At 35.1% G+C, this 24,738-nt stretch overlaps 6 protein-coding genes and 3 long non-coding RNA genes across 17 annotated transcripts; 4 read left to right on the top strand and 5 right to left on the bottom strand.

Moving 5' to 3' along the window:
• Positions 1 to 96: 96 nt before the first annotated feature.
• On the bottom strand, positions 97 to 2,446 carry cPT1 (Undecaprenyl pyrophosphate synthetase family protein). The gene is made up of 2 exons (NM_127311.5): positions 2,122 to 2,446; positions 97 to 1,332 (listed from the first exon to the last, which is right to left on the bottom strand). The coding sequence occupies exon 2, from the start codon at positions 1,283 to 1,285 to the stop codon at positions 398 to 400; it is 888 nt and encodes a 295-aa protein (NP_565420.1). The 5' UTR covers positions 1,286 to 1,332; positions 2,122 to 2,446; the 3' UTR covers positions 97 to 397.
• A 185-nt stretch (positions 2,447 to 2,631) lies between these two features.
• HMGB4 (high mobility group B4) lies at positions 2,632 to 4,254 on the top strand. Of its 3 annotated transcripts, none has more exons than NM_127310.3 (8): positions 2,632 to 2,788; positions 2,893 to 2,949; positions 3,032 to 3,121; positions 3,213 to 3,270; positions 3,373 to 3,417; positions 3,521 to 3,601; positions 3,697 to 3,771; positions 3,865 to 4,254. In NM_127310.3, the coding sequence occupies exons 2-8, from the start codon at positions 2,903 to 2,905 to the stop codon at positions 3,883 to 3,885; spliced, it is 417 nt and encodes a 138-aa protein (NP_179347.1). In that variant the 5' UTR covers positions 2,632 to 2,788; positions 2,893 to 2,902; the 3' UTR covers positions 3,886 to 4,254. The 3 variants fall into 3 exon arrangements, with proteins under 3 accessions (NP_179347.1, NP_001077909.1, NP_001031364.2); NM_001084440.1 differs by having other exon boundaries at positions 2,734 to 2,788; positions 3,697 to 3,759; positions 3,865 to 4,206; NM_001036287.3 differs by having other exon boundaries at positions 2,766 to 2,949.
• Positions 4,255 to 4,861: 607 nt separating this feature from the next.
• Positions 4,862 to 5,071, bottom strand: AT2G07005. Its single transcript, NR_140183.1, has one exon. It is a non-coding gene; the product is annotated as an other RNA (long non-coding RNA).
• Positions 5,072 to 8,538: 3,467 nt separating this feature from the next.
• Positions 8,539 to 12,245, top strand: TRM26 (RB1-inducible coiled-coil protein). 2 transcript variants are annotated; one of them, NM_127309.4, is made up of 5 exons: positions 8,539 to 9,243; positions 9,361 to 9,437; positions 9,541 to 10,890; positions 10,970 to 11,138; positions 11,218 to 12,245. In NM_127309.4, the coding sequence occupies exons 1-5, from the start codon at positions 9,159 to 9,161 to the stop codon at positions 11,874 to 11,876; spliced, it is 2,340 nt and encodes a 779-aa protein (NP_179346.2). In that variant the 5' UTR covers positions 8,539 to 9,158; the 3' UTR covers positions 11,877 to 12,245. The 2 variants fall into 2 exon arrangements, with proteins under 2 accessions (NP_179346.2, NP_001077908.1); NM_001084439.2 differs by having other exon boundaries at positions 9,361 to 10,890; positions 11,218 to 12,102.
• A 56-nt stretch (positions 12,246 to 12,301) lies between these two features.
• AT2G06995 lies at positions 12,302 to 13,157 on the bottom strand. The gene has a single exon (NR_140182.1). It is a non-coding gene; the product is annotated as an other RNA (long non-coding RNA).
• A 1,287-nt stretch (positions 13,158 to 14,444) lies between these two features.
• Positions 14,445 to 16,010, top strand: AT2G17540 (uncharacterized protein; the record flags this gene model as incomplete). 4 transcript variants are annotated; one of them, NM_127308.4, is made up of 2 exons in its annotated part: positions 14,445 to 14,627; positions 14,864 to 16,010. In NM_127308.4, the coding sequence occupies exon 2, from the start codon at positions 14,882 to 14,884 to the stop codon at positions 15,707 to 15,709; it is 828 nt and encodes a 275-aa protein (NP_179345.1). In that variant the 5' UTR covers positions 14,445 to 14,627; positions 14,864 to 14,881. The 4 variants fall into 4 exon arrangements, with proteins under 4 accessions (NP_179345.1, NP_973480.1, NP_001318240.1 ...); NM_201751.2 differs by having other exon boundaries at positions 14,839 to 16,010; NM_001335553.1 differs by having other exon boundaries at positions 14,461 to 14,585; positions 14,839 to 15,950.
• Positions 16,011 to 17,221: 1,211 nt separating this feature from the next.
• On the bottom strand, positions 17,222 to 20,046 carry AT2G17530 (Protein kinase superfamily protein). 3 transcript variants are annotated; one of them, NM_001202613.1, is made up of 5 exons: positions 19,671 to 20,012; positions 18,270 to 19,061; positions 18,126 to 18,173; positions 17,622 to 18,046; positions 17,222 to 17,489 (listed from the first exon to the last, which is right to left on the bottom strand). In NM_001202613.1, the coding sequence occupies exons 1-4, from the start codon at positions 19,851 to 19,853 to the stop codon at positions 17,747 to 17,749; spliced, it is 1,323 nt and encodes a 440-aa protein (NP_001189542.1). In that variant the 5' UTR covers positions 19,854 to 20,012; the 3' UTR covers positions 17,222 to 17,489; positions 17,622 to 17,746. The 3 variants fall into 3 exon arrangements, with proteins under 3 accessions (NP_001189542.1, NP_179344.1, NP_001077907.1); NM_127307.4 differs by having other exon boundaries at positions 17,222 to 18,046; positions 19,671 to 20,046; NM_001084438.1 differs by lacking the exon at positions 17,222 to 17,489 and having other exon boundaries at positions 17,549 to 18,033; positions 19,671 to 20,013.
• A 138-nt stretch (positions 20,047 to 20,184) lies between these two features.
• Positions 20,185 to 22,545, bottom strand: AT2G17525 (Pentatricopeptide repeat (PPR) superfamily protein). The gene is made up of 2 exons (NM_147326.2): positions 22,439 to 22,545; positions 20,185 to 22,367 (listed from the first exon to the last, which is right to left on the bottom strand). Exon 2 carries the CDS (start codon positions 22,191 to 22,193, stop codon positions 20,313 to 20,315), a length of 1,881 nt encoding a protein of 626 aa, NP_671862.1. The 5' UTR covers positions 22,194 to 22,367; positions 22,439 to 22,545; the 3' UTR covers positions 20,185 to 20,312.
• A 460-nt stretch (positions 22,546 to 23,005) lies between these two features.
• On the top strand, positions 23,006 to 23,265 carry AT2G06975. The gene has a single exon (NR_140181.1). It is a non-coding gene; the product is annotated as an other RNA (long non-coding RNA).
• Positions 23,266 to 24,738: the final 1,473 nt, after the last annotated feature.

Here is a 24,738-nt window from a genome sequence, read left to right as displayed (position 1 = left end):
CCCGGTACGGTTTTGGATACCAATCCCGGTTTTCCTTGTTTTAATATCGCTAAACCGAAATTCCATGATATATGCAATCAATCTGAACCATTAACGAACTAAATTTATTGGTTTAATTTTGGTTTGAGAAAAAAACACTCGTGAAACACAAATGTTAAGATTCTGGATCTTACAAGACAGAACAGGAAGTAAGATGTCTTTAGAGAGGACTTTTGGAGTTTTGGTTAAGGATTCATAAAGAAAAACTCAAATGAGTTCGTGTGTAAAATACATTGCTTGTTCTATGTAATCCCAAGTTTCCTTTTGATAGTATACCACAAGAGCATCACATCACATTACAAAGCCAAATAGAGAAGAGAGCTTTTGTATATCCTTCACTAGTCTCCTTTCAAGACAATCATAATTGTTTCTTCCTCTTTTCCAAGTATGAATGATTTCTTTGGAAGTTCAATATAGCCCAGAGCAGATGCCTCAAACCAATCTCAGGCCACAGAGCAGCCGGAGAGCAGAGCTGGGTATTACCTGTTTGCCATAAGAGAAAATTGCTCAGCCTCGTCTCTCCTGAACTCCTGATGAGTATATCAGGATTCGGCGCCACGCTCATCTGCATATTCTCCTCAATATCCACCAACTGTATCTTCTTCTCTTGGTTCTCCATATCTGTTCCTTCTATATCACTATCGCTATCCTCGTGTTTATAATTAGATGCTTCAATATTGTCTGACTTGTTAATACAAGATTTCTTGACAGCTTGTACGATCTCATCTGTCGAGTTATAGGCAATGCAAATGAGAAGCACTACCCGACTATTCTTAGCTGTGGCTTTCATGACTTTTTCTGCAGCAGCTCTCACTTGGTCATTTAGAAGCGCTAAGTTACCGATAAAATAGACCCGAATCCCATACTGATGCACAATACTCTCTTTTTCAAGCAAAGACTTTATCTTTTCCAGCATCAAATCCATTACAGACTCAACCTCCTCAGGTTTTCTTCTAAAATTATCTATGCTAAATGCGTATATCGTTACATACTTGATACCCAGCTCGTAGCAGTATTGCAGCATCGACATAAGCGCAGAAAACCCCGCTTTGTGACCAGACCCATCTAAAAGACCACACTTCTTTGCATATCTCCGATTTCCATCCATGATAAAGGCAATATGACAAGGTATAGGACCCATAGATATGACCCGAAACAAAGATCTTCTCGAAAACCCATATATCTGCTCTAGCAGTTGACTCATTCGACCGCCTATATGTCTTATTTGACCAGGAAGTTCAGCCATTTGAGATTCCACCTTCCAAATTTCCAATATCCTCAGCTCTCAGCTCTCTACGGGAAAGCAAAACATTCATAAGTCTTGTCAGTAAAAGGCGAAAACAAGATATACTAACGGCACAAACGGCAACCTACTCCAACGTTTCACAGTGAAATATAAGTTCTACACACCTTAACAGTACTTACTACTTAACAAGTAGCATCCTAAACTATCCACATGTAACAAAGAAGCAACAATGATATCAAACAAAGCTCTTTGAACAACTCATTTAACAACAAATAATACAAGCTTCCCCTTTATTCATTCTAGTCTTACTTGCTGCAAATTCTAGGTGAAAAAATCAGTTCTACAAATGTAGATACGTATCATATCAAACGATCCATTTCTGCCAAATCAGCATCAATGTTCAACATATCAGTCCAAAGTTCTAAAATAAATTCTCTATTAGGTGAAGAAATCGAATTCCTTTACCAAGAAACTGATGTCACGAAAGAAAAGACTTTTGGCTGTTCACAAAACCCCAAACTTATGGAGTTAGTTAAAATATCCCTCAAATAGAAAACTAAAAAACACACTTGAAACATAACCTAGTCAGGGTTTTAGTTTCGATACGGAATACGGAAATAGAATTCGCACAAGGCAAACAAAGAATCTGCAAATTTGCATGCTTTTTGAATTTCTAAACAAACATTGATGGATCAAACGAATCAATCAACAGATTTCGAGAATAAGAAACAAAAACTCCAATCTTAACAAAACCCCAGAAACGCAAGAGCACTTGAAAATCTAAAGCAATTATATCTAGTAAAATTGAGAAACTGTTGTATATAGCTCGATCCTACCTGAGAGATAGCGAGATCAAGCGCCGAGCTTGTAAAGGAAAACGAATTGGGGAAGCAAAAAGGGAGATTTCGGAATCCAAGCTTTCTATTCTTTGGATCGAAAACAGATGATATCTCTTCTCAACAAAAAGTTGACGGCGCGACTGAGATTCTCCGTTCAAGAGCGCTGACTGTGAAAGAGAAAGGCAGCGAGCGATGAGAGAAAAGAGGGGAGGGGAATATTTTACAGGGGAAAAAAAATGTAAATAACCGGTACCGGTTAAATCTAATTGATCTGGTCAAACCCGGTTCGAGTTTTCCTATCTTTCTCTCTTCTGGTCAAACAATATTTGGGGTTTATTAGAAAGCAAATGCGTCAATTGGTGAAGAACTTTATGAATGTAATTAAGGGCGAGATCTGCAAGCTCAGGTACACGTGTCAAATGGACGGTCAGGATTTGAAGAGCACAATCCATTATTCCGTCCGTTGCTCTTCTTTCCCATACGTGTCAAATTATTTCGCTCCTTCACGAAAAAATCCCGCCACAGTGCAAAATTTCAAGTCGCCTTTATTTTAAAAATAGATATTATTTTATTATTATAATATCGCATCTAAAGCCCCCCCAAAAAAAAAATCCTATTACTCACTCATACGCTCTCTCGTCAAACAAAAAAAAAAAACCTAAAGGTAAAAACTCGCTCCTACCGTTTTCCCCAAACTCAGTCCGAGTCAAACAATTCTCTAACGATCTTCTTCTTCTTCTTCGTTTCTTTGTCATTCTTCAATTGCAGAAACTTCGACATGAAAGGCGGCGAATCCAAAGCTGAAGCAACGAGCACTGATCAGAGGTTTGGTTTCTTCTCCGACTCTGAGATCCAGATTTGTTTTCGCATCTTCAAAATCTGATTTCTTCGTTTTTCGATTTATTAGACTCAAAACCAGAGGTAGAAAGGCTGGGAAGAAGACGAAGAAGGATCCAAATCAACCTAAGAGACCTCCAAGTGCTTTCTTCGTCTTCCTGTAATTTCACGAATCTTCCTCCGATTTTCAAATTTTCGAATTGATTTTTCGATTCTAATCAAATTTTAAACTGATTGTTGTTGGATCTTAGTGAGGATTTCCGAAAAGAGTTTAACCTAGCGAATCCTAATAACAAATCCGTCGCTACTGTGAGTATATATTTCTCCGAAATTTCTGGAAAAATTTCTCAGATCTGTAATCTGAAAACTGGTTTAGGTTGGTTTAATTATCGGATTGGTTTGTCTAATCAGGTTGGTAAGGCTGCTGGAGCTAGATGGAAGGCAATGACTGATGAAGTAAGTCATAATAATAGTAGCCATTGAAATGCTTGATTTGGGGAATAAGGTTTTTGTAGATCTGTATTTAAAACTTTGTGCTTGTTTGAATCTGTAATTACAGGATAAAGCTCCTTACGTCGCTAAGGCTGAGAGCAGAAAGACTGAATATATTAAGAATGTGCAACAGTACAACTTGAAACTGGTATAAACTCTCACACTGTATAGAGAGATTGTTCTTTTGGGTCTTCTTCTTATGCTGTTGCTAAACAGACTTATTATTGTGTGAATGTTGTTTAGGCTAGTGGAACCAATAGAGAAGAGGATGACTCTGACAAATCCAAGTCTGAAGTTGATGAAGCAGTAAGCGAAGAGGTTTTGACTGAGACTTGAACTCTATTGTTTTTGGTATGTTTTACATCTATTTTGATGTTTGACATTGGTCTTCTTTGGATTTTTGCTTTGCAGGAGGCAGAAGACGACGATTGAAGCATCTAGGTCTTGCTATTGACTTGACTCAGATTTGAGAATGTAAACTTGCTTAGGTTTATGACCAAAAACTTTTAAAAAACTCTTATTTATGCTTTGTGTTTGTGATATTTGAACCTCATTTGCTACATCAATGTTGTTTTAGGTCAGTCTGTAGGGATAATATCACTTGACTGCTATATTTCCCCTATTTCCTTATGTTTTACTAGTATTCATATGTTCTTCAACTTTGTATGAGTTTTAGTATCAGTTTTATTTCTACTTATGCTTATTTGTTGACTTCTGTTTCTACTTTTGAGTTAGTTGTCTCTGAATTTTGGCATCTTGTGATATTTGACGCTTGTGTGACTGACAAAAGTTCTACTTTTCTGGCTTTTTCTGAGGGAATATTTGATCTCTAACAACGAATTGGAATAGAATCTTCCTACTGGATTGGGTCATATATACCATTTATCTGTTTGCTTGCTATTGTTCTTTTGGCGTTACGTTGGAGTCTATTCTTGGTTACTCGTGTGTGTTAAATCAGAACTTGTTGGATGAGTATCTTATATTTGATGAATTTTCCGGTCAGGTCTCGCATATTTTTAAGGAAAATTCTAATAAAATGGTTTTGGAGCCTACTTATGGGACACTAGGTGTAAAATGGTTTAAGATTTTGTTTGTTTTTTACTTTTTTAAGGTTTTTTTTTTGGTTATGGTAATACCGTTTGATTTTCTTGGCTTTGATGAAAATTTCGGTTTGTTTTGGATACACCAAAATATGTGGACAGCAATGTATTATTTACATCTGATTTTATGTTTGAAACTAGTAAAATCAATTGGTTCATAAAAAAATTTGTTTGGTGTCGTATGTTATGGTTATTTGTTCACCCTATTGAAGTCAGAAGCTTACATTCGTACTAAGACCTAGTTGTCTTGAGGATTCTTGACAAAAGACTCTCCTCCTGTTTCTCGTTGTAGCTTTCTTCCCTTCACATTGTCGTAAATCTTGGGCTAAGATTTTAAAAGCCCGAGATTATGGTTATCAGGCTTTCTCCTAAACTTTGCTGCCACTTAATATATCTATAGGCCTAGTAGATAAGTCTATTTGGGACCAACCTAGAAAGGAACAAATGATAGAAAGTAAAGTACTATTCCATCTTTTGTGATATGATTAAAGAAGCCGCGAGGAGAGGTAGAATTCGATTGCATGTGAGTCTGATGCGACTTTTAGAAACTGATGTGATCAAAGACAAAAATGATTATGGTCGGTCCCATATAGATGATGTTTAGATGTGTAAGTTTGGGTTTAGTGCCTTTCTTTATGTTGTTAGAAATATTATTATTTTTATTTTTATTTTTTTGTAAACCTTATAAAGAATATTATATACAGTAATAGAGATTTTACAAGTGTGCATTTCGAATCGTTTTCGAAATCAACTACATTATTTGGCATCAGTTGTTCAAACAAAAGAATGATACATTAAAAAGGGCAAGTCTGAACATATTCATTCAAATCAAAGTAGCGTTAAACTCTAAAATATAACTCAAAAAAAAAAACAAGTTATAAATCTCTTGTACACAACAAAAATTTTCTTTTTTGTCAACACAGCAGATTAAATAAATCCCGAATATCTAGGTGTATAGCCGTATAGGAACTAAACCATATTAATTCTGATATATTCATTCATTCAACGTATGAGTTTCACAATAGTAGTTAGGCACGTAAAAACAAATGAGGTTTTCTAGATATGCAATATATGGTAGTCGTGGGCCTCGTGAGTCGTGGCACAGTCTTAAATTCTTAATGGCTCTAGGGTTTCAAAATGTCTAAAAACTACGGCTTCACTTAGTTTATTTTCTTAAAATCTATAATGTACAGTTAGGATTCGTGAATATATATACAGGTGTAGGCGATAAATGAATGTTGTGAGAAGTTTAACATAATACTCTCAAAATAATTAAAAAAAGATGAGATGAAATAAAAGATGTAATAATGGAGGAGAGTCGAAGGAGGATACGAAGCACATGACGATCCATCATTAATACATAAAATAAATAGATATAAAAATCACAAAGCGTGTTTTGAGTCATAACTTTACAACTAAAAGCCCCCACAATGCTATCACCATCACCATGAGTTGTATTGTATTGTATTCTTATCGATTCCCACCTTTTTATTTCTTTGTAGTATATGAATTACTTATTTAGTTTAGCTTTCATGGGCTATAATAATGTTGTGTTAGGTGTTTACTTTGTGAATTAGATTTTTTGTGTGGAAATTGAGTTGATGCTCTTTATGTTTTCTTAAAAAAAACAAAGAAACAACTTATATTTTGTGTTTGAATTTCTTGATAATGATCGGAACTCTTAGCCTACTGACTTTTCCTAATTTTATCTATATATTCAAATCTAGTAATTTGCATGCATGAAATTATAGAAAAAGATAGATAAATAAATTATGGGATAATAAATCTAAGTTAATTAATTAGTATAAAATAGGTAGTTGGGTGGTATCAAAATTATTTTTTAAAACGTATAACATACTCTATTAATTAGACACTAATTTGAGGGTTATTGACCGGGTACGTAGATGACTTATTAATCAATCGTAAGAGCCACTAGGTTATTACAATAATTTTTTAGTTAGATTTTTTCTTGCAACTGCTTTGAGGAACGATCCATGCATATATTATATATAGAATTGGAATATAAATTAGGCCTAATATACATAACTAAAGCTTGTAATGGGGGATTAGTGTTTTGCATGTATGCAGCAACGTCTATAGATTATAGGGTGCGTAATTAGTTTTAATTCATATGAGCTATTTGGTAATAATATTTCGTTACTAAATGATATTCTTATAGCGAGAAATAGTTTAGTATAATTTGTAGTGTTGTTAAAATGCAAGTCGCCACATTAACAAACAAACAAAAAGTGTCCACTTTTATGAACATGGATGATTATTCAAACATTTTTTAACAAAAATATATTTTGGGATTCGAATTTCTATTTACAGAATAGATTGTTTAATGTTACGGTCCCTATTGTGTAAATTTTTCGGACCTAAGATTTTAGAATTCTTGTGTTAGAAAACATGTTAGAACTTTTTTTGTGTGTCCATTTGTTGGGAAAAAACAAATCACCGTTACATATGTATGACATGTAACTAAGAACCACAACATGTCCTTTTCTCTATGTTCGATTCTCTCGCTGCCATGAGGATGCAATTTTTTTAGTTATTAAATAGATGAAAAGCTAGGGATGATTGGTTGTTTCCAAATCGTTTGCAAACCTGCAACCATTTCTAAACGCTATAGTTTTATACATGTGTGATACGAGAATACAAACCGTTTTAGCATTTTATAACATTTTAATTCGTTTTAAATTTTATGCTCATTCTTTCAAGCATTTGTGTGTTAGTAATTAACAAAATTTATAAAAATATCAAAATATACTTTTTGTAACGAAAATTTAATATTTTCTATATAATATTATGATATCAAAATCTTGTATATTTGATATATGTAATAAGAGAAGAGATCTATACATAAAAAATGTTTCACGCTTATTTAAAATATATTTTAATAATTTATACTACTATGTATTTAGCATAAAATTTCAGCCTTTCATAATATATGTTTTGGTTTCTATTTTTATAAAAGAAATATTGTATTTATTTTAGTAATTTTATGACTATCAGTTATGATATTATTTATCAATCAATTAAAAATGTTATGCAATTATATATATAATAGATGTTCCTAACCGCTATATCATATAAATCGTTCAATAACGTTAAAAACGGTAATCTCGTCATCTGTTCCCAAATTTTCACATCCACGTTTTTTCTAACACATTTAAATCAGTTAAACGCCAAATTAAAAGTTTTATTTCTTCTGCAAAACCAGAGTTATTATGAACAATTGAAAAAAAGAAGCAAGGTATAATTTTGATGATCATAAGAAAAATGACGGTCCGATGTCTCCAACCATGAGCTGTTCGTTACATAGTATGTTGTTCAAGTTATCTACTTTTTTTTTGTGTATGTGGTCAACTTTTACGTTAATCTTGATTGCACTAAATTTCTTAAATTATTAAATTGAAAGTTAGTACCGAAGAGACTGATTTCACAATCCAACTACCCTTCTGTTCACGTTCCAACTTACAAAAGAGAATGAGAATTCTCATTCATTCTCTCATTTATTTATTTCATGTCTCTCACTTTATTACTCTTTTTTTTTTTTTTGTTCTTTTCTCCTCACCAAAAAATAGTATAGAAACAAAGGAATCTTTCAACTTCTCTGACGAATTTTCGATTTTCTAAGTTTACTCAAATTAGATATTTTTTAAAAACTACCTTCCATGTACACTTTTATTCATGATATATATATACATGAAAAAGGTCCTGCCAAACTAATTAATACTCAAAACATTTATGCTACCAAACAAACAAAAAAAACAGAAAATTAATTTCAATAATTCTTGATGATCATTTTCTTTGTTACTTATTCACAATAATGACAATAATGATAAGTTATTTCTTTTTCTTAAAAAATAATGAGATTAATGATAACGGTTAACAGGAAAAAACTCAACCAATAATGAAAATCAACAATTATTAACTTTGGAACATAATAATAATAACTACTAAAAATTTTGGAGCGGCTCACAGGAACCACGTACGTACCCGGAGAAGAATACTCTGTTTTATCATTGAATCTCCACGTTTCTTCTCTCTTCTGCAAAATTCCGTTTTATCATTTTCTCTCTCTCATATCAAAAGTGAGAAAGCGACCGGAGTTCCGTACTTTGGATGAGATGTGTTTCGTCAGTTTCCTTACTACTAATCACCATTAGTCTTCTTCTTCTTCTTCTCTCTCTCTCTCTCTGTCTGAAAACGACTTTCCTCTGTTCTTCTCTCCCCCAATTCTTCTTCTTCTTCTCTCATCCTTTCCCAATCTCCATTTTTCGATGCTTCATTGATTCACGAGAAGACAATTCCATTTCTGATATTATTTGTTTCCTTTCTCGATCGATTCTTTGCGTAAAAACCTGTTTCTGTTCTGTTTCAGAATCTGTCTCTCTTATTACTCTGTTCTGTTTTGTCTGTCTTAATAAAGTTTCTTTCTCTCTTTAAAGACAAATTCATAGTTCCAGTTTCCGAACTTCACTCTCTCTTGTCGGATTCTCTGATGAGTCATCAGATCTCTGTTTGAACTATCCAATTTCTCATCCTCTCTTATTTTCTTTTTTAATTTCACTTCACCGGAGATCTCCAATCGCCGGAGAAATGGGAGGATTATTGCATCTCTTCGATTTCCACAACAACAGTTTCTCCCGTAAAGTTTTCTCTCATCACAAAAACCGCGACGAAGGTAAACAATTTCACTGAATTAAATGATATTAACTGAGAAAGATCAAATCTTGTTTCTGGGTTTTTTTGAAGATTATTCAATCACTCATTTTTAGTTGTCTTTGAATATTTTCTGCAGATCTGGAAGCTCCAAGAAATAGTTTCGAGCTTCAAGTCGACAACTTTCATACATACCATAACGGGAAAGATAAACCGGTAAATAAATAATAACGAACATACTTTTGTTTTTATATCTAAAACTGAAAAGAACAAAAAAAAACTTGTAAATGAATCTTTTTTTTTATTATAACAAAAACAGAGTAATGGATTTGAGGAAGAGGAATGGTACGAGAGAAGTTGTTATCCAATAGAGGAATCAATGAAGAAGAAGATAATCGAGGAGCTTTCGAAACGTTCCAACGATAAGCAGAACACGCCGAGTCTTGTAGCTAAGTTAATGGGAATGGATGCACTTCCTTTAGAGTCTGTTAAGTCATCGTCGGCTTGGATCTATCCTCGTCAGAGTAAAGTGAATAGATTTGATGATGAGAAAGGAGGAAGAAGAAGTAGAAAAGGGAGGTTATCTTCAGCAGTGACCGCATTGGATGTAATGGAGACACCAATGCGTAGAGAACATCCTCAAGAAGAGGAGCTACAAAGATTCAGAAGAGAGTTTGAAGCTTGGCAAGCTGATAAAAGGTTTAAAGATTGTTCAAGAATCGTTGATTCGGGCTGCGTGGTGGCTCGGGATGAGAATAAAGAGAGGCTTTTCACGAGAACTAGGAGCTTTGGTAGAGATTTTACCTTGAAATCTGATAGAACTGCTCCAACTAGGATTGTTGTACTGAGACCTGGTCTTCAGAGAGCTTATGATTACGAAGATTCGTTGACTACTTCTTCAGGGACGACAATGGAAGGAAGCAGAGGAAGTAGTATAGAAGAGTTTCTTGAGGAAGTTAAAGAGAGGTTAAAAGGTGAGCTTCAAGGAAAAGCAGCTCTCAAGAGAAGTTCATCAGTTAGAGGAAGCGGGATCGAGACTCCTTTCAGCGAAAGACCTTCTCCGAGGTCTGAATCGATGAGATCATATGCAGTGAGTGAGGTTCAGTGCAATGCACCAGACTCTCCTACTGAGTTTATAAGTAGAGATACTAGAAAACTTTTGGCAGAGAGATTGAAGAATGTTTTGAGAAAAGAGATGACTCCTTCACATGATTCTGTGACCAAATCTAGTAGCCGTTTGCGACCTACTGTGTCGGATGCAGCGAAACAAGCTGAGGAAATCAATCAAGAAGATGTTTCTAAGAAAGAGTCTTTATCACCAAGAAATCTCAAAAGATCACTATCTGCTCCTGTCTCAGGGACATCGTTTGGTAAGCTTTTGTTAGAGGACCGGCATGTTTTGACAGGCGCACAGATCATGAGGAAGCACGAGGCTACAATAACAGAGCGAGAAGAAACAGAATCAGAAACAGAACCTGTTGTTGTTGATCCAATCAGGAGGAAAGAAAGATTCAATCTTAGGAAGAAAGTGTCCAGCTTTAGATCAACTCTTAGAGGAAGAATCTTTGGTAAGAAGATACGTTCAATGATCGAATCAAACAGTTTCGAGGATGAATCAATCAAAGACTTCGTGACCGGATCGAAGTTTAACAACTTTTACGATCGAAATGTAAGAACTTCTTAACTCTCTCTTTTATCAATGACTTGGTACTTATAGTCTAAACTAAAACAAGTTCTGTCTTTCTCAGGAGAATTCAACAGAAGTGCCTCCAAGCCCTGCATCAGTCTGCAGTAGTACACCAGAAGAGTTCTGGAGAAATGTCGATTATCTCAGCCAGGTTTCAACACCTGACGTGACTGTATCGGATGAGAATGGTATGCCTCAAGTTTTCAGAGACATTAGTTCCAATCTAAGTGGTAAGAAAACTAAACGATGTTTTCTCTTTTTTCTTGAAATGTGTCACATTGTTTCTCATTCTCTGTTTCTGCTATTCAGAACTAAGAAGACAGATAAATGAGCTTGAATCCGAGGTACAAGTGCGAACACCTGTGGAAGAAGAACCGATTCAAGAGATTGAGACCATAGTTGATTTAGGAAATCCAGACAAAGTATTTGTGAGAGATCTTCTTGTGGCTTCTGGTTTGTATGAAGGCACATCAGATATATCATTGTCTAGATGGGATCCATTAGCAAAGCTTATAAAAAAGTCTGTTCTTGAAGAAACAAAAGAGAATCTCAAGAAAAGAAGCAATCAGAATCAAGAAGACGACGACACAGGAGAGACTACTATAAGTGAAGAAAATCACAACATACTGTTTGATCTTCTGAATGAAGTACTTACGGTGGTGCTTGGACCATTGACAAAGTCAGGTTTCAAGAACAAACTTTTGAGTTCATCTGTGTCTGAATCAACGACTATACGAGGTAAATATCTGTTAGAATCAACATGGAAGATCATGTCGGAGTATTTATATTCTCAGCCAGAGAGACCTTTTTGTTCATTGGATGGGATCATTGGTTGGGACATGGATAGGTTTCCATGGAGTGCTTTGATTGGTGAAGAAGTTAATGTGTTGGGGAAAGAAGTTGAAGGTATGATCATGGCAGATCTTGTTGAGGAACTTGTTAAGGATCTAAGAAGACAAATATGTTAAGAACTTAAGATAAGAGTTAAGATGTTGAAGCAGATCTGATTGGTTTTGGTTTGGTGAATATGAATGGTTTTTAGTGTGTTTCTGTAAATAGGTTTTTTTTTATGGGGTGTTTTTCTTGAAGAAGGGAGTTTTCATGGTAACTGTATATGTTTTCTTACAGTATAAGGAAGCTAGATTCTTCTGATATTTTACTAATACTAAAAAGAGTTTCTAAACTTTAATGGAGACTGCACATTCATAACAAATTTAAACATTTGTATAGTCGTCACTTGTTTAGGGGTGGGTTTGAGTTGTCTGCTTTGCATTGATGAATCAGACAGACCACTATTGACTATTGTGATAATTTTCTTAGCATCAATTATTTTGGCCATTATCATTATGTTTTAAGAGTAGTTTTTCTTCCAACACATGTGTGCATACATGATTGTATGAAGACTTTACTTAGCTCTATAAATACAACCATCTTATGTGGATTTTGTAACAAATAGCTATTTTGTACTAACATTCACTATGTCACTGAACCAATATAACAAGGTCTAGATTTTACTACAAAATATTTTCCTTACAAACTTTCAATATGCGTATTAGTTCGTTATAAAAAGATTTATATGCAACATAATACTGAGGCCTGAGGGTAAACAAGGTTTCGATCCTAAGTGAGAGCCACTTCGATGAAAACCTTCAAACGTATGTATGAACATGAAATGTCACTCAACATTCTTAAAGATACAGTATAATCCAACGAGATAGATATCTCAAGGTTTTGTATAGGGCCGGTTTTAAAATTTAGGGTCCCAAACTAAAAAAGTTTTACAGGAAATTTTTTTTATAGACAAGTTTTAGGAAATAAAAGCAAATTTAAAAACTTTCAGAAATTGGGGGCTTATACTGGGGCTTTTATAATATTGGGTACATTTTGGGCCATAAATTAGAGAAAGAGCACATTATGATTGGGCTTATGAAGATAGGCAGTTTTTGGGAAATGAATTGACCAAATTGCCCCTGCGATTTCACTCCTTCTTCTCCTAAATTGTTTTTGCAGAATCTTCTCTGAATTGTTTTTGCAGAGCCTCATATTGGATCGATTCCTAACCTGCTTCAATGGATGATGTATTAAGTACAGAGATTGATTATCCTATTTCTCTACTTAATCAATGTTTCTTTGTACAAGACAATATATACACAAAAGATGTATTTACGGAAACAAAATCGATAGAGACAAAAATTAGAAAATCTGTTAACAACGTTTCATCACCATACAATTCAGATAAACCCCAATAAAATCAGTTAAAAGCTTTTTGATGGAAGAAAGCTAAACCCTAAGAAGATATTATATAGGGAACCCAAATATACTAATCTTAAATAATTGGAGTCGATTAAAATTTTCAATTGTTTCTTATCCCTCTTTGAAATTGAAGCAAGAGAGGATGAAATTAATTCAGATCAAACAATTCAAATTCAAAAAAGCTATGGAAGATTACCACCTGCATCGTCGAGGAAGAAGATTGGCCAAGCATAGATCTGAATTTTGTAAGGTGATGGAGAAGCAATGGACATCAATGGTGAGTTTAGAGGCAATAGATTCCATGCCATTAGAGAAAGAGAAAGAGAGAGAAATAATCGCACATTTCTGAGATCGATTGATATTGATGAATTCTCCTCAATTAGATTGAAGGTACAAGGAGAAGAAACTCAATTAGATTGAAGGATAAAACAGTCATCCATATAATATAAAAGTACCTAAATTTGTAAGAAACATGAGATGTTCCTATATCTACAAAAGCACAGACTTTAATATGCTAATCCCATAAATGATCCGGCTTATAGTTGCCAAGAAAAAGAAGAAGTTGCAGGCTTGTTTGTATATATTTTTGCTGATGGGCCTAAAACAATTAGAGACTAATGAAGCGTATGAAAATGAATTGTAAAACTCAGAGGCAAGTGGAAGAGTGGGAGTTCATTCATTATACGCTCATGGAGCTTACTATAGATAGAGAGCATTTCTTGAGTCGGCCAACACAAATCAGACTTCTTCCAATAAATTATGGTGGTTTACTTCATCAGAAAAATTCTCTTGCAGGATTGTTGACGTCAAGTTTTCGAACCATCGATCCTTTCTTGTGGTAAGCAGACTCCTTTTTGTTTTTTTTGATAAAGAAAAATGGTTGAGTTTATGATAGTTTGTGCTTCCTCTTGAAACACTTTTGCTACCAAATGTGCCATGAACTTGCCAAAAAGGCCTCCAGTACATCTATGAAGTCATTTTTTTAATTTCTACAAATAGAAAGTCTACATCTGTAATACTACTGTTAACTTATTAATTAGCTCCGTTAAGAAATAAAAAAACAACAAAAAAACAAAGAGTTATTGACGGCCGTTATTACAGTTTAGTAATAAAACGAAAAGCAAATAGTAGTTGTCAAGTTAATTTTCTGGTTTACTTTTCCATGGAAAAGGTAAATGTAAAAGAAAGAAACGTAAGTTAATTTAGATAGAAGTAAAAAAATAACAATTAAGAGATAATTAAAACTGATATTCGTAGGGTTTACATATAAAAACGAAAAACGGATCAGAGAGAGCGATGGCAACAATACAAAACAAATCTCCTCTCTTCTCTATCTTCTTCCCCATTTCTCTGAAAACCCTAATTTCTCCATCTCTCAATCTCTCTGTGTTTGTATCTCTCATCTCTGTTTGAGAGATGATAAGGTAACTTCAAAGCATCCTCGTGAATTCATCTTGTAATTTCAGGTACTCTATAAGGAACTCTCTAGCTTGATTCTTAAACTCTGAGCAATTGTCTTTGATCAATCACCACCTTATAATTGATAAATTCTCTCCTTTATGATTTTTATGAGAATTTGTTTGATCAAGTGTTGATAATTTGGTTTTAAGGATTAAATATTTTGATCTGTGATGTTTTTGAGGATTTGGTCTTTGTTTGAAGTATTGATTGTTACAGATTCTATAATGTGATCCTGATTTAGGATTTTAATTCGAGATAAATGGCGACAAATGCGTGCCTTGAGTCCGATTCGCTTCTACCTCCACGGAAGCGTTTACTCGCCGGATTCAAGAACCAGAACTCGAGAATCAGCAATGAATCTCCGAGTCCTCCTTTCGCTTCTTCGTCCTCGTCTACTACAACTTCAAATGGTTCCTCTGCTTCAGCAGTTGTGCACACTCATCATCTCGACCATCTACTCAATGACCAGACTCGGTCCCCGGAAGAGCTTGCTCAGGCGTCGAAAGCAACCGCTGCTTTAGCGGTTAAGGTTGCAAAGGCGGCGAGAGCTACTGCTAATGAGAAGGCCATCATTGCTTCTAAAGCAGTGGCTGCAGCCAAGAATGCGTTGGAATTGTTTGCTTCTTTTCCCGCAGCTGAGACGGTTTCTTGTAAAGAGCCTAGGTTGATTCGAGCTATAAACAATTCTCCTAGAGTCTTGACGGATTGTTCTGGTCACAGAAACAAGAAGCAAAAGACTCTGACTAGTACTATGAACGATGGGAATGATGTTGCTGGTGTTGTGGATTCAGATGACGGAACCAGAGTAAACGGGAAGCTGCTCTTATGCGATAACACGCTAAAGGAGAAAACAGAGGAAGAGAGTAGCTCATTAGGGAAAAGAAGAGGAAGAGTGAAGCTCCCTTTGAGCATGTGTGCCTACAAGGATCAAGAAAACGGTATCACATTAGAGGAAAACAATCTAAGTGTAAGTAAGTCGGAAGGTTATAATGGTGGTGTGGCTCAGGTTATAGAACGACCATCATGGAAGTGTCAGGACTTAAAGTCACCGGAATGTGTGAAGCAGAACAAAGTTGTACGTTCATAGTCTTCTTATATGTATTTACACCTAAAAGAGGTAAGAAGGTGCAGATTCAACAGCATTGTCATTTTCAGTACAATCTTAATGTTGTTTATTTTTATCTTGTTTTGCTTTTTTGGGTAATGTGTTTGATTTTATGTTGTATATTTTGGGAATAATATCTAGATACATAGATTTTGTATATGTATGTTGGTTGTTTAATCAGTGTAAGTGTTGTTATTAAAGTGATGACTTTTTGTTGTTTGCCTTTATGTTTCTTTTGTTTTAAGTCATTTTTCTCCCAGTGCTAAGACTAATTTATCTTCGAAAATACTTGTGTTCTTTCTTTGTGTTGTTTAAATAAAAATAATAATTTCAATAAGATCTATATTAATTTCAAGAAGAGAATTTTCACTAATTACAATAACAAAAAGTTTTTTTTTTGATTTTTGATTGTGTGGCTACAACTGGGTCACGTGCAGATTCACGTGAATATTCGTAGTTGGAGGAGATATAACGTCACAATTTTTTTCCTTTTGCAAATGTCTAAAGACAAAGCAACCCACAACAAAAATGATCCGTCACCGTCACGTTCACATGTGAAGTGAAACCCATCTTGCCATTTAGATTGTTTAGATAATTACATTTTTGTTAGTGTTAATCCTTGGGTGTCAATAAGATGATGATATCTATTGGTTCATGATTTTGTTTTGTAGTGATTCATAAATCTTATATCTATTGGTTATTGGTAGACTTGTTATTGAAAGTGAAGAAATCTTCCAAATTAAACAGCCGTTTATGTGATTTAAAAGAAACAGAATTTTCGTATTCATTCAGGTTCTTTGAGGTCTTCGACTCTCACTATCACATGTAGCCATTAGAGCTCATCTTGATCTTTTATCCTGAACTCAACGAACTATTCTTACTTCGGTCTCTTTTCTAACGTCTTGGTTTGCCTTGTTTCAATTCAGGGGTAACTTTTTGCTATAGTTTTAGCATCCTTGTTTCTGTGTGTTTGACTGCAAGATGCAACATTCTTTTGCCGCATGAGCTGGTTTGTTTTAGTGTATTTTAGGTTTTGTAGTTGTTATGGGCCTTTGGAGTTTGTGTTGATTGGTTTTAATGGAAATTTAAAGTGAAATATAACTGGAGACATAAATTGGAGAAAATAATTTGGAGGTTTTTTTTTCATCTTTCCAATTGTTGAACTGCTTTGTAATATGTTTCTTTGCTACAAAGACTGGCCCTAGTAGCCTAGAACGTGACAAATGGAACAAAATATTCCAAATCCACGTGAAATAGAAATTTTTATTTAAGTATGTCAAAAATATGATTATTATATGGATATATACACTTTATTTTGGGATAATTTTGCTACTGGACTGATTATCCCATTTTGATTTCTATTTTTGTATTAGTTTATGTTCTAAAGAATAAACAAATTATCATGAATTTGATATTATTATTATTTTTTTTTGTTTTTTTTTGCTTTTTATGAGTTTGATATTATTATTATTTTCCTACGAAGGCTGGTGTTGTTGAAACACAAATTTGGCTTCGACCACATCTAGGAACTCCCATTCTGTGTTCTTGATTTGGTAATACTTCCATCTCTCTGGCTTAACCATATGTTGAGTAACAATCACAACTGAGAAATCAAGCCTTGGCCAGTTGGCCTCACCTCCTTCATCTATCTACTGAAATTTATTTTTTGATGTGTCATTTTTCCATCTTACACGTATTCTTACATTATCAATGTGGAAACTTTCTTGTAATTAGAGTTAAAAAAAAAACAAAAAAAGACAAACTAATAAGAATAATCGGAATTAAAATTTGGTTTGATATCACTCACTAGTCACTACCACTAAAAGAGAGCAGTGAACTACATTATATGTTTATATGAAACCCATTGTTAGTCATTGATCATATCTTCCAAGACAAAAAAAAAGAAAGAAAAAAGAACAAAACAAATATTCTTTTAACAATATTCAAATGGAAACGAACCAAAGAATTAACCAAAAAGAGAGAGAGAGCAGTTCTATATCATTTGTAAGCAAAAAAAAATCAAGAACATGAACCTTTGATCTGCATGTTACTCATCTGACCTTCTATATCATCTTCATTGTTCTGTGTCCTTAGATTCAACCATGGATGTTGCAGACATTGTTGTGCAGTTGGTCGTTTCTCAGGTGCAAAATCCATTATCGGGCAGAGAAAATCCGCAAATTCTCGTGCTTCTGCTTCTGGAAGCTTGTATTTATCAATCAGTAAACGGTCGAGTGGCCAGTATTTTAATCTCCGGATCCTCTTCAAGTCGCCGTGTCTGTCAAAGTAATCCTTTGATCTCGCACCTCCAATGGCAATCTAGTTAAATCACAAGTATCAACGAGACTATAACCGATCAATCAAGAGATAGACAGAAACCAAGTATTTTTCCGGGTACCTTTCGAGGCATTTTTCCTAAGAGTTCCATCATAAGAGCAAGGTGGTCCTGAAGACAGTAAAGAAGAATGTGTTAAACAGCTGATAAAGAGAAAATAACTCTTTGGTACAAAACGATATGAGGTTTCTTAAAAACCATCTTTACCTCGTCTTCTCCGTAACCATTTCCCTCTTTTGGAGCGAAAAGCATATCGCCTGTAGCAAGCTCAAAAGCAGTACAAGCGAAAGACCACATATCAACAGAGTAAGAGTAACCTGACTGAAGTATTACTTCAGGAGCTCTGTACTGTCTTGTTTGTATTTCTTCTGCAAATTTGTTATCAGCCCAACACCCGTTCCCGAAGTCGACAACTTTGCATCTCATATCAATCCCATCCAAGTTTCTCTTGTTCTTTTTCGGTGTTTCACTTAAACCTACTATCGAAACTCTTCTTCCTGATATTTTAGCAGCCGCTTTTTTTGCTCTCCTCTTCAACTTCTTCTCAATCAGATTCATTGTTGATGTACCGTTTTGGTTCCCCTCGGGCTTTTCTAGTATCGGTGTTAGTCCGGATCTGATAGGATCCTTGGCAGGGTCAATGGTGGAACAAAGAAGAATGTTTTCGGGTTTTAAGTCGGAGTGAATCATACCGAGTTCACGGTGCAAATAATCTAGACCAGTCAGTATACATTTGCATATCTCCCGCACTTTACTTAACTCCATCCCTTTATAACGGTTATATTTAATCAAACGCAGCAAGCTATCGCCAAGAAACTCGAGCACCATGCATAAATGCTGCCCGTTGGGACCTGCGTGCTTGAAGTCATCAATAAGACGAATAACACACTTGGTATTTTCAGGATCCCCATCAGCAGCAGCTTGAAGAAGTTCGATTTCATGAAGTGCAGCTTGAGCAAATTGTAAGGCGCTCTTCTGAATCTTCAAAGCAACATAATTCTACAACAGATAAAAACACATGGTTTATTATAACTAATGAGAATAAAGCCAAAGAGGAGGTTACATGTGACAAGGAGCTTGTAGAATTTAATTTCAATTCGTAACTTTTAGAAAAACTTCAGCGGAATTCCTTAATATAAAGTCATGGGCATCTTACATTCTAAGAGCAAACATCAGAATCTAAGAGCGTAGAAGTGTTTCCCTGCTTCAGACAAGGTAAAAGGACTCCACAGATAGAGCTCAAAAGAGAACAAAACATTAAATTAAGCCTATAGTTAATGAGACACCCATAGAGTAACGTTGGCATTTAAGGAACAGCGCCATTTAATAGAACATTCATTTCCCTTACTAAGCTATTTAAACAAACTGCAATGGTTGGTCAACTACAGAGTGCAGTGCCAAATCAGAACCACAAAATTCAGAACTTTGCTTATCTAAAAGATTAATTCACACGAAGCCAAGATCTTGTACCAAAACAGATCAAAGCCCAGATGAAAGGAATTAGAGAAGACTAACGGGAACATGCTTAAAACAAATTTACGAAATCAAATTCTGCATTTAAGATCTTGTTGGCATAGTAAAGCAAGATATAAGGAGAGAGATGCGTACAGAAGTGCGAGTATCATAGGCAAGCCAAACGGTGGAGAATTGGCCCCAACCAAGCTTTCTCTGAGCAATGTAACGGCCACCGGCAAACTGGTCTCCGATTCTAACGGCGTGATATCCACCTTTACGGTAAGCATCGAAACCCTCATCGTCTTCCTCTGATCCAGATGAGGATGAACACGACATATCTCTGTCTGAATTTGAAAGCTTGATCCGTGTTCTATGTTGGATTTTGAATTGTCAAAGTTTGGATCTTTGAATAAAAGAGCCCCCTTTTCTTTAGTTTTCTCGAGAAAGAGAGATAAAAGAGAGAGAGAGGAATAGCACGAAACGTAAGACTCTCTCCTCTTTTTGCTCCTCTTGTCCTTTTTTTATTGATGGGTGTGCTTCAAACATTTTCCCATTTTGACGATGTCCAATTCTCCATTTTGCCCTTCTCTCATGGTCTTGTTTAAAATCTGCCTCTTCTGATTTTAGGCATTCTCCTTTTCTCCCAAAGCTTTTAACAGATTTTCAAAAGAAGCAAACGTACCATCTTGATCTCTCTGCTTGCTAGTTTGGAGCCATCTTCGTATTTGTTGCAGATGCATTATTAAAGGCCTCAAGTTCGAGCTCAATGATCATTTATGTCACTGCCTCTAGCTTTTAACTTTGGATTATGTCCTGCAATGAGGAGTTTACGTGGATTGCGGTTTTCTGGCTGAGACAAAACATCAGTGAACTCCACATAGAAGGATCAGGGACAATACTCTTCTCCACCATTCGTGAGAAAAGCAACCAAGCCTTCTGAATATCACCCTTCACGCACAACTCTTCGAGCAATGGATTGTAGCTCTCTGTATCAGGAACGCAACCTCTTTCAGCCATGTCTTCCACGAACTTAATACCATTCATGACTTTGTCTTGCTTACAGAACCCGATAATCACAGCATTGAATGTTGATGATCGAGGCAAATAGCCTCTGGTCACCATGTCGTTAATAAGCTCAAGTGATTCTTCTATTTTGCCATGTTGGCTGTATCTATGAATCAAGCAATGGGATACTATAATGCTAGGAACTCCTCCTTCTCCAATCATCTGATCATAGGCCGTCTTTAAATCATCCATACCGCCTTTCTCGCATAAACTTATCAACTTGAAGCTCCTGTCAACTGCCCTCGGAAAAAGTTTCTCCATCTTTAAGAGGAATTCCAGGGCGTCCTCCCAACGGTTTTCCTTGTAAAAGCCATAAATAACACAATTGTAAGGGTCGATTCTGGCCCCATGAACGGTATCGCTGTCCTGCATCATTTCTAATATCTTTAAACCATCGTCTGTCCTCCCCCCTATTGAAAGCCCTCTGATCAACGTGTTAAATGTAGCAAAGTTCCATCTAATCGCATCTGTTTTCATATCATTGAAAGTGTCAAGAGCTGAATCCAACATTCCAACATCACAATACCCAGCTATCAACAAGTTGTATGTTTCCACATTAGGCAAGTAACCTTTTCTCTCCATCTCTATAAAGAACCGTTGAGCAACTCTCATTTTCCCTAGCGCACAATACCCTTTAACCAAAGTGTTACAAGCTACAACATCGACTTTACCTCCTTTGCTTTCCACTCTCTCCAAAACCTCGAGTGCCTCAGACACACGGCCTTCATTGCAGAGAACCTCCATCACCTTAGTTACCGTCACAACATCCGGAACAAAACCCAAACTAAAACATTTCTCCAACAACACCATTGACTGAATCAACTTCTGCTCATTGCAGTACGCAGAAATCAAAATGTTGAAAGTTACATCATTTGGTTCCTTCATTTCACTCATTAAACTCCTAGCTCTCCCGACTTTCCCATTCTTACAAAGAGCATGAAGCAAAGTGTTATAAACCACAGCGTTTGGAGCCACACCACTTGTCTTCATGATCTGAAGAAGCTTAAAACCATCACCAATCCTATTCGTTAAAGAAAGCCCTTTCATCAAAATCCCATATGTATACACATCACCATGAATCCCACTAGCCATCATCTTCCTTGTAAAAAACTCTCTAGCTATGTCAATGTCTTCTTTAACCAAAACATCCAGAATCGAATTGAAAACTTTCAGAGATGGTTTGATCCCAAATTTCGAAACTAGATCAACAACACTAATCACACGTTTGATCAACCGAGCACGCCCAAACCCTCTAATGATAGTTACAAAAATAGCATCATCCGGAGGCAAACCAATTGAGTCAGGCATTTCGTCGAGCAGTTGGTAGACAGTATCAAAACGTCGGAAAACACAAAGTTTATGAAACAGAGCACGGTAAGTGGAACGAGAATGGATAAACCCAGGAAAAGTCGAAGCCCATCGAAAAGTTTCCAAAGCTCCAGAAGCTGATTTCTGGTCTAGAATGAGACGGACGATATGATCATCGCTGGGCACAGAAAGCAAAGAAGACGATGATGAAGAAGATGAGCAGAAACAAGGCAGTTGAAGAAGCCATAATCTTGTCAATGGCACAGATCGAGAAGATGTCGAAAGCTTCAAGATTCTCAGCATCAGAGACACAATGGATTGGATTTCACTAGAACACAAAGAAACACATTTTGATTTGTGAAAAAGGAGGAACCTTTACATTAGTATATGTCCTTATTTATTCAAAGGGGGAAACTTTCCTTAATACCCAAAATCTGCAGATACCACTTCTTAGTTCTTAACATCTGCAACTTGCAACTTTTATATGTAGACACAAGTAAACAATTAGAGACTAAATCTGATTAGATTACAAAGTTGGACTTTCTTACCTAACAGAGTCATCATCATCTTCTTACACATAACATGAGAGAAAAAGACAAACTAGCATTCAAGATTTACTTTGCTAATTTATCAGCAGAACAGAACTTTGCTATTCTATCAGCAGAACAGAGCAATTCAAGACTACAGTACAAAACGTGGTTTCTGGTCTTGAATCAAATAAGAAGACGTCAATGGGCCGTGAGTTTACAAACAATAAGCCCACGAAGCCCGTTCGGAGACAACGGTCATTTTCCTCATGGGTCCGTAATTTAGATTCGAAGAAAAATGGCCAACTATATATAATTAAAATCGTAATAAGAAGACTCCAACTATAGTTTCCTTTTAGTAATATCCAATGCATTGAATTTTTATTTTTTTATAAAACTCAAATTCTTAATATCTATTTTTTTTAATGGGCGATGATTTTTTCTATCTTCTCTCTTAAATCTTTTAGAGAGAGAAAGCAAATCAATCTTATTTCATCGGATATTGATCTATTGAATTCCAATCAAACCTCGATCACCTGCAAACCAGTTTATTTCAATAGTCGCAAAATCTATTTATTGTTACTTAATTGTTTTTCCAGCCTTTCTTCCTCACTATTTAAATGGTATCACACTACCATTGGTCATAATGGTTTTAGAACACAAAATAAGATTCGTCCTACAAGTGTACAAGAGACTAAATAGAAAGTAATCAGATAGAATTTCAGAATTACTCTTCCTCTTCGTCAAATTTCTCGAATCTCTGAACATTCTTATACTTATTTCTTAGTTGCCAATATCAAGCTTTATCTTTCTGAATGCCCCTAGCATCTTTCGCTTCTTTTTTTCCACCTTCTTTACCACCATGTAGTCAGTGAAAGCGGTCAACTTTTTTCCTCATCAAGTCCATGTTCTTTGCAAATTGTTCTTCTGTCAGACTAGGGATGAGTTTCTCTTCCTCAACTCTTCTTCTTTCCTCTTCTTTAGCAGCCCTTCTCTAGTTCTTTCTGACTTTTTTCTTGAATGACGAAAAATAAGAGGTCATGATTCCCTTTACTCTACTCAATTCAAAAGTCCAACATAAGTTCAGCAGATCATATAAATATAATGTGAAGCATATTTACCAATGATTTAATTCGTACATCAATTTTTAAATTTGGATGCTTGTTATGTTAAGGTTTATACTCATTCGAAGTTGGATTCATTTTAATTTTATGTATAATATGAATCTAAATCATTGTCTAAACTTTATAGCAGATGTGGGACGTTGAAAACACACTTTTCATTAATTAAGTAATACATGTCCGTTTTAAAAAATTTCGAAATCACAATATATGCATAAGAAAAAATTGAGATTTTTTTCACTTTATGTATTATATGATGATTTAAAACAGTTTAAAAAAGATGAAAGGAGAATCATAAATTTAAATCAAAACCAAATTTTCTAATTTTTGTTTTATTAAATATATAAATGTAATTAGTAGATACAATCCAATTTTAGTAATATTTGTATGTGACTTTTAAATATATATCCGGTGGAAAAGTTGGATTATATATAATCCGATCCAATGATTTTTGAATGACCAAAAATTCTAAACGGGTCTGATACCTATTATATACAAAATCACTTTTACCAACCCGCCGAAAATTTGCTGCAAAAATACTATAAAAATGTCCATTTTTTTATCTCTCTTACAAACATTTAATGTTCTTGTACCAACTATTGAACAAATCATATTAGTGGCACTAAAACATCAACACATAAATTTAATGTTAGTTTGGTTGAATGTATGTGATGTTCTAAATTTGGCATGACTCGAAGTAAAAAATTTGTTGTATAAACTGCATATTGAGTTACATTTACAACAACAGTTTTTTTTGGAGGAGTATCGTGAATAAGAGTTCAAGTCCACTCGATCCTCACTTTAGAAGAAATTCTAAAATTCTTATATTTACTATTATTACTCTTCCTAGAAAACACTAAACAATATTTAAAAATTTAAATGCAGCCATAATTTCGCGATCAACTTTTGCATCGTTGTAATATGAGAAACACAAATGTTGAGGGGGTTAATCGTTTGGTTCCCATCATGACGCCACTATAAGGGGGTAATTGAGGCGTCATAATTTTGTCAAATAAGATATCCATTATGCCCTCTCAGTTAGTTGGTTAAGTTTTAACGTTGGTCAGTCGATTAATAATCCAATTTAGACAGTTTTTTATTTATAGTTATAAATTATAGAGGTCGGAAAAGAAATTTTTAAAATCAAGATAAAAAAGGTTATACAAAAATGGATGCGAGTCTATAGCATATACGAGAAAT

The sequence above is a fragment of the Arabidopsis thaliana genome, chromosome 2 (genome assembly GCF_000001735.4).
Source record: "Arabidopsis thaliana chromosome 2, partial sequence".
In the NCBI taxonomy this organism is placed as follows: domain Eukaryota; kingdom Viridiplantae; phylum Streptophyta; class Magnoliopsida; order Brassicales; family Brassicaceae; genus Arabidopsis; species Arabidopsis thaliana.
Note: the sequence above shows the minus strand (reverse complement) of the source record. Positions and strands in the feature narration are given on the sequence as shown.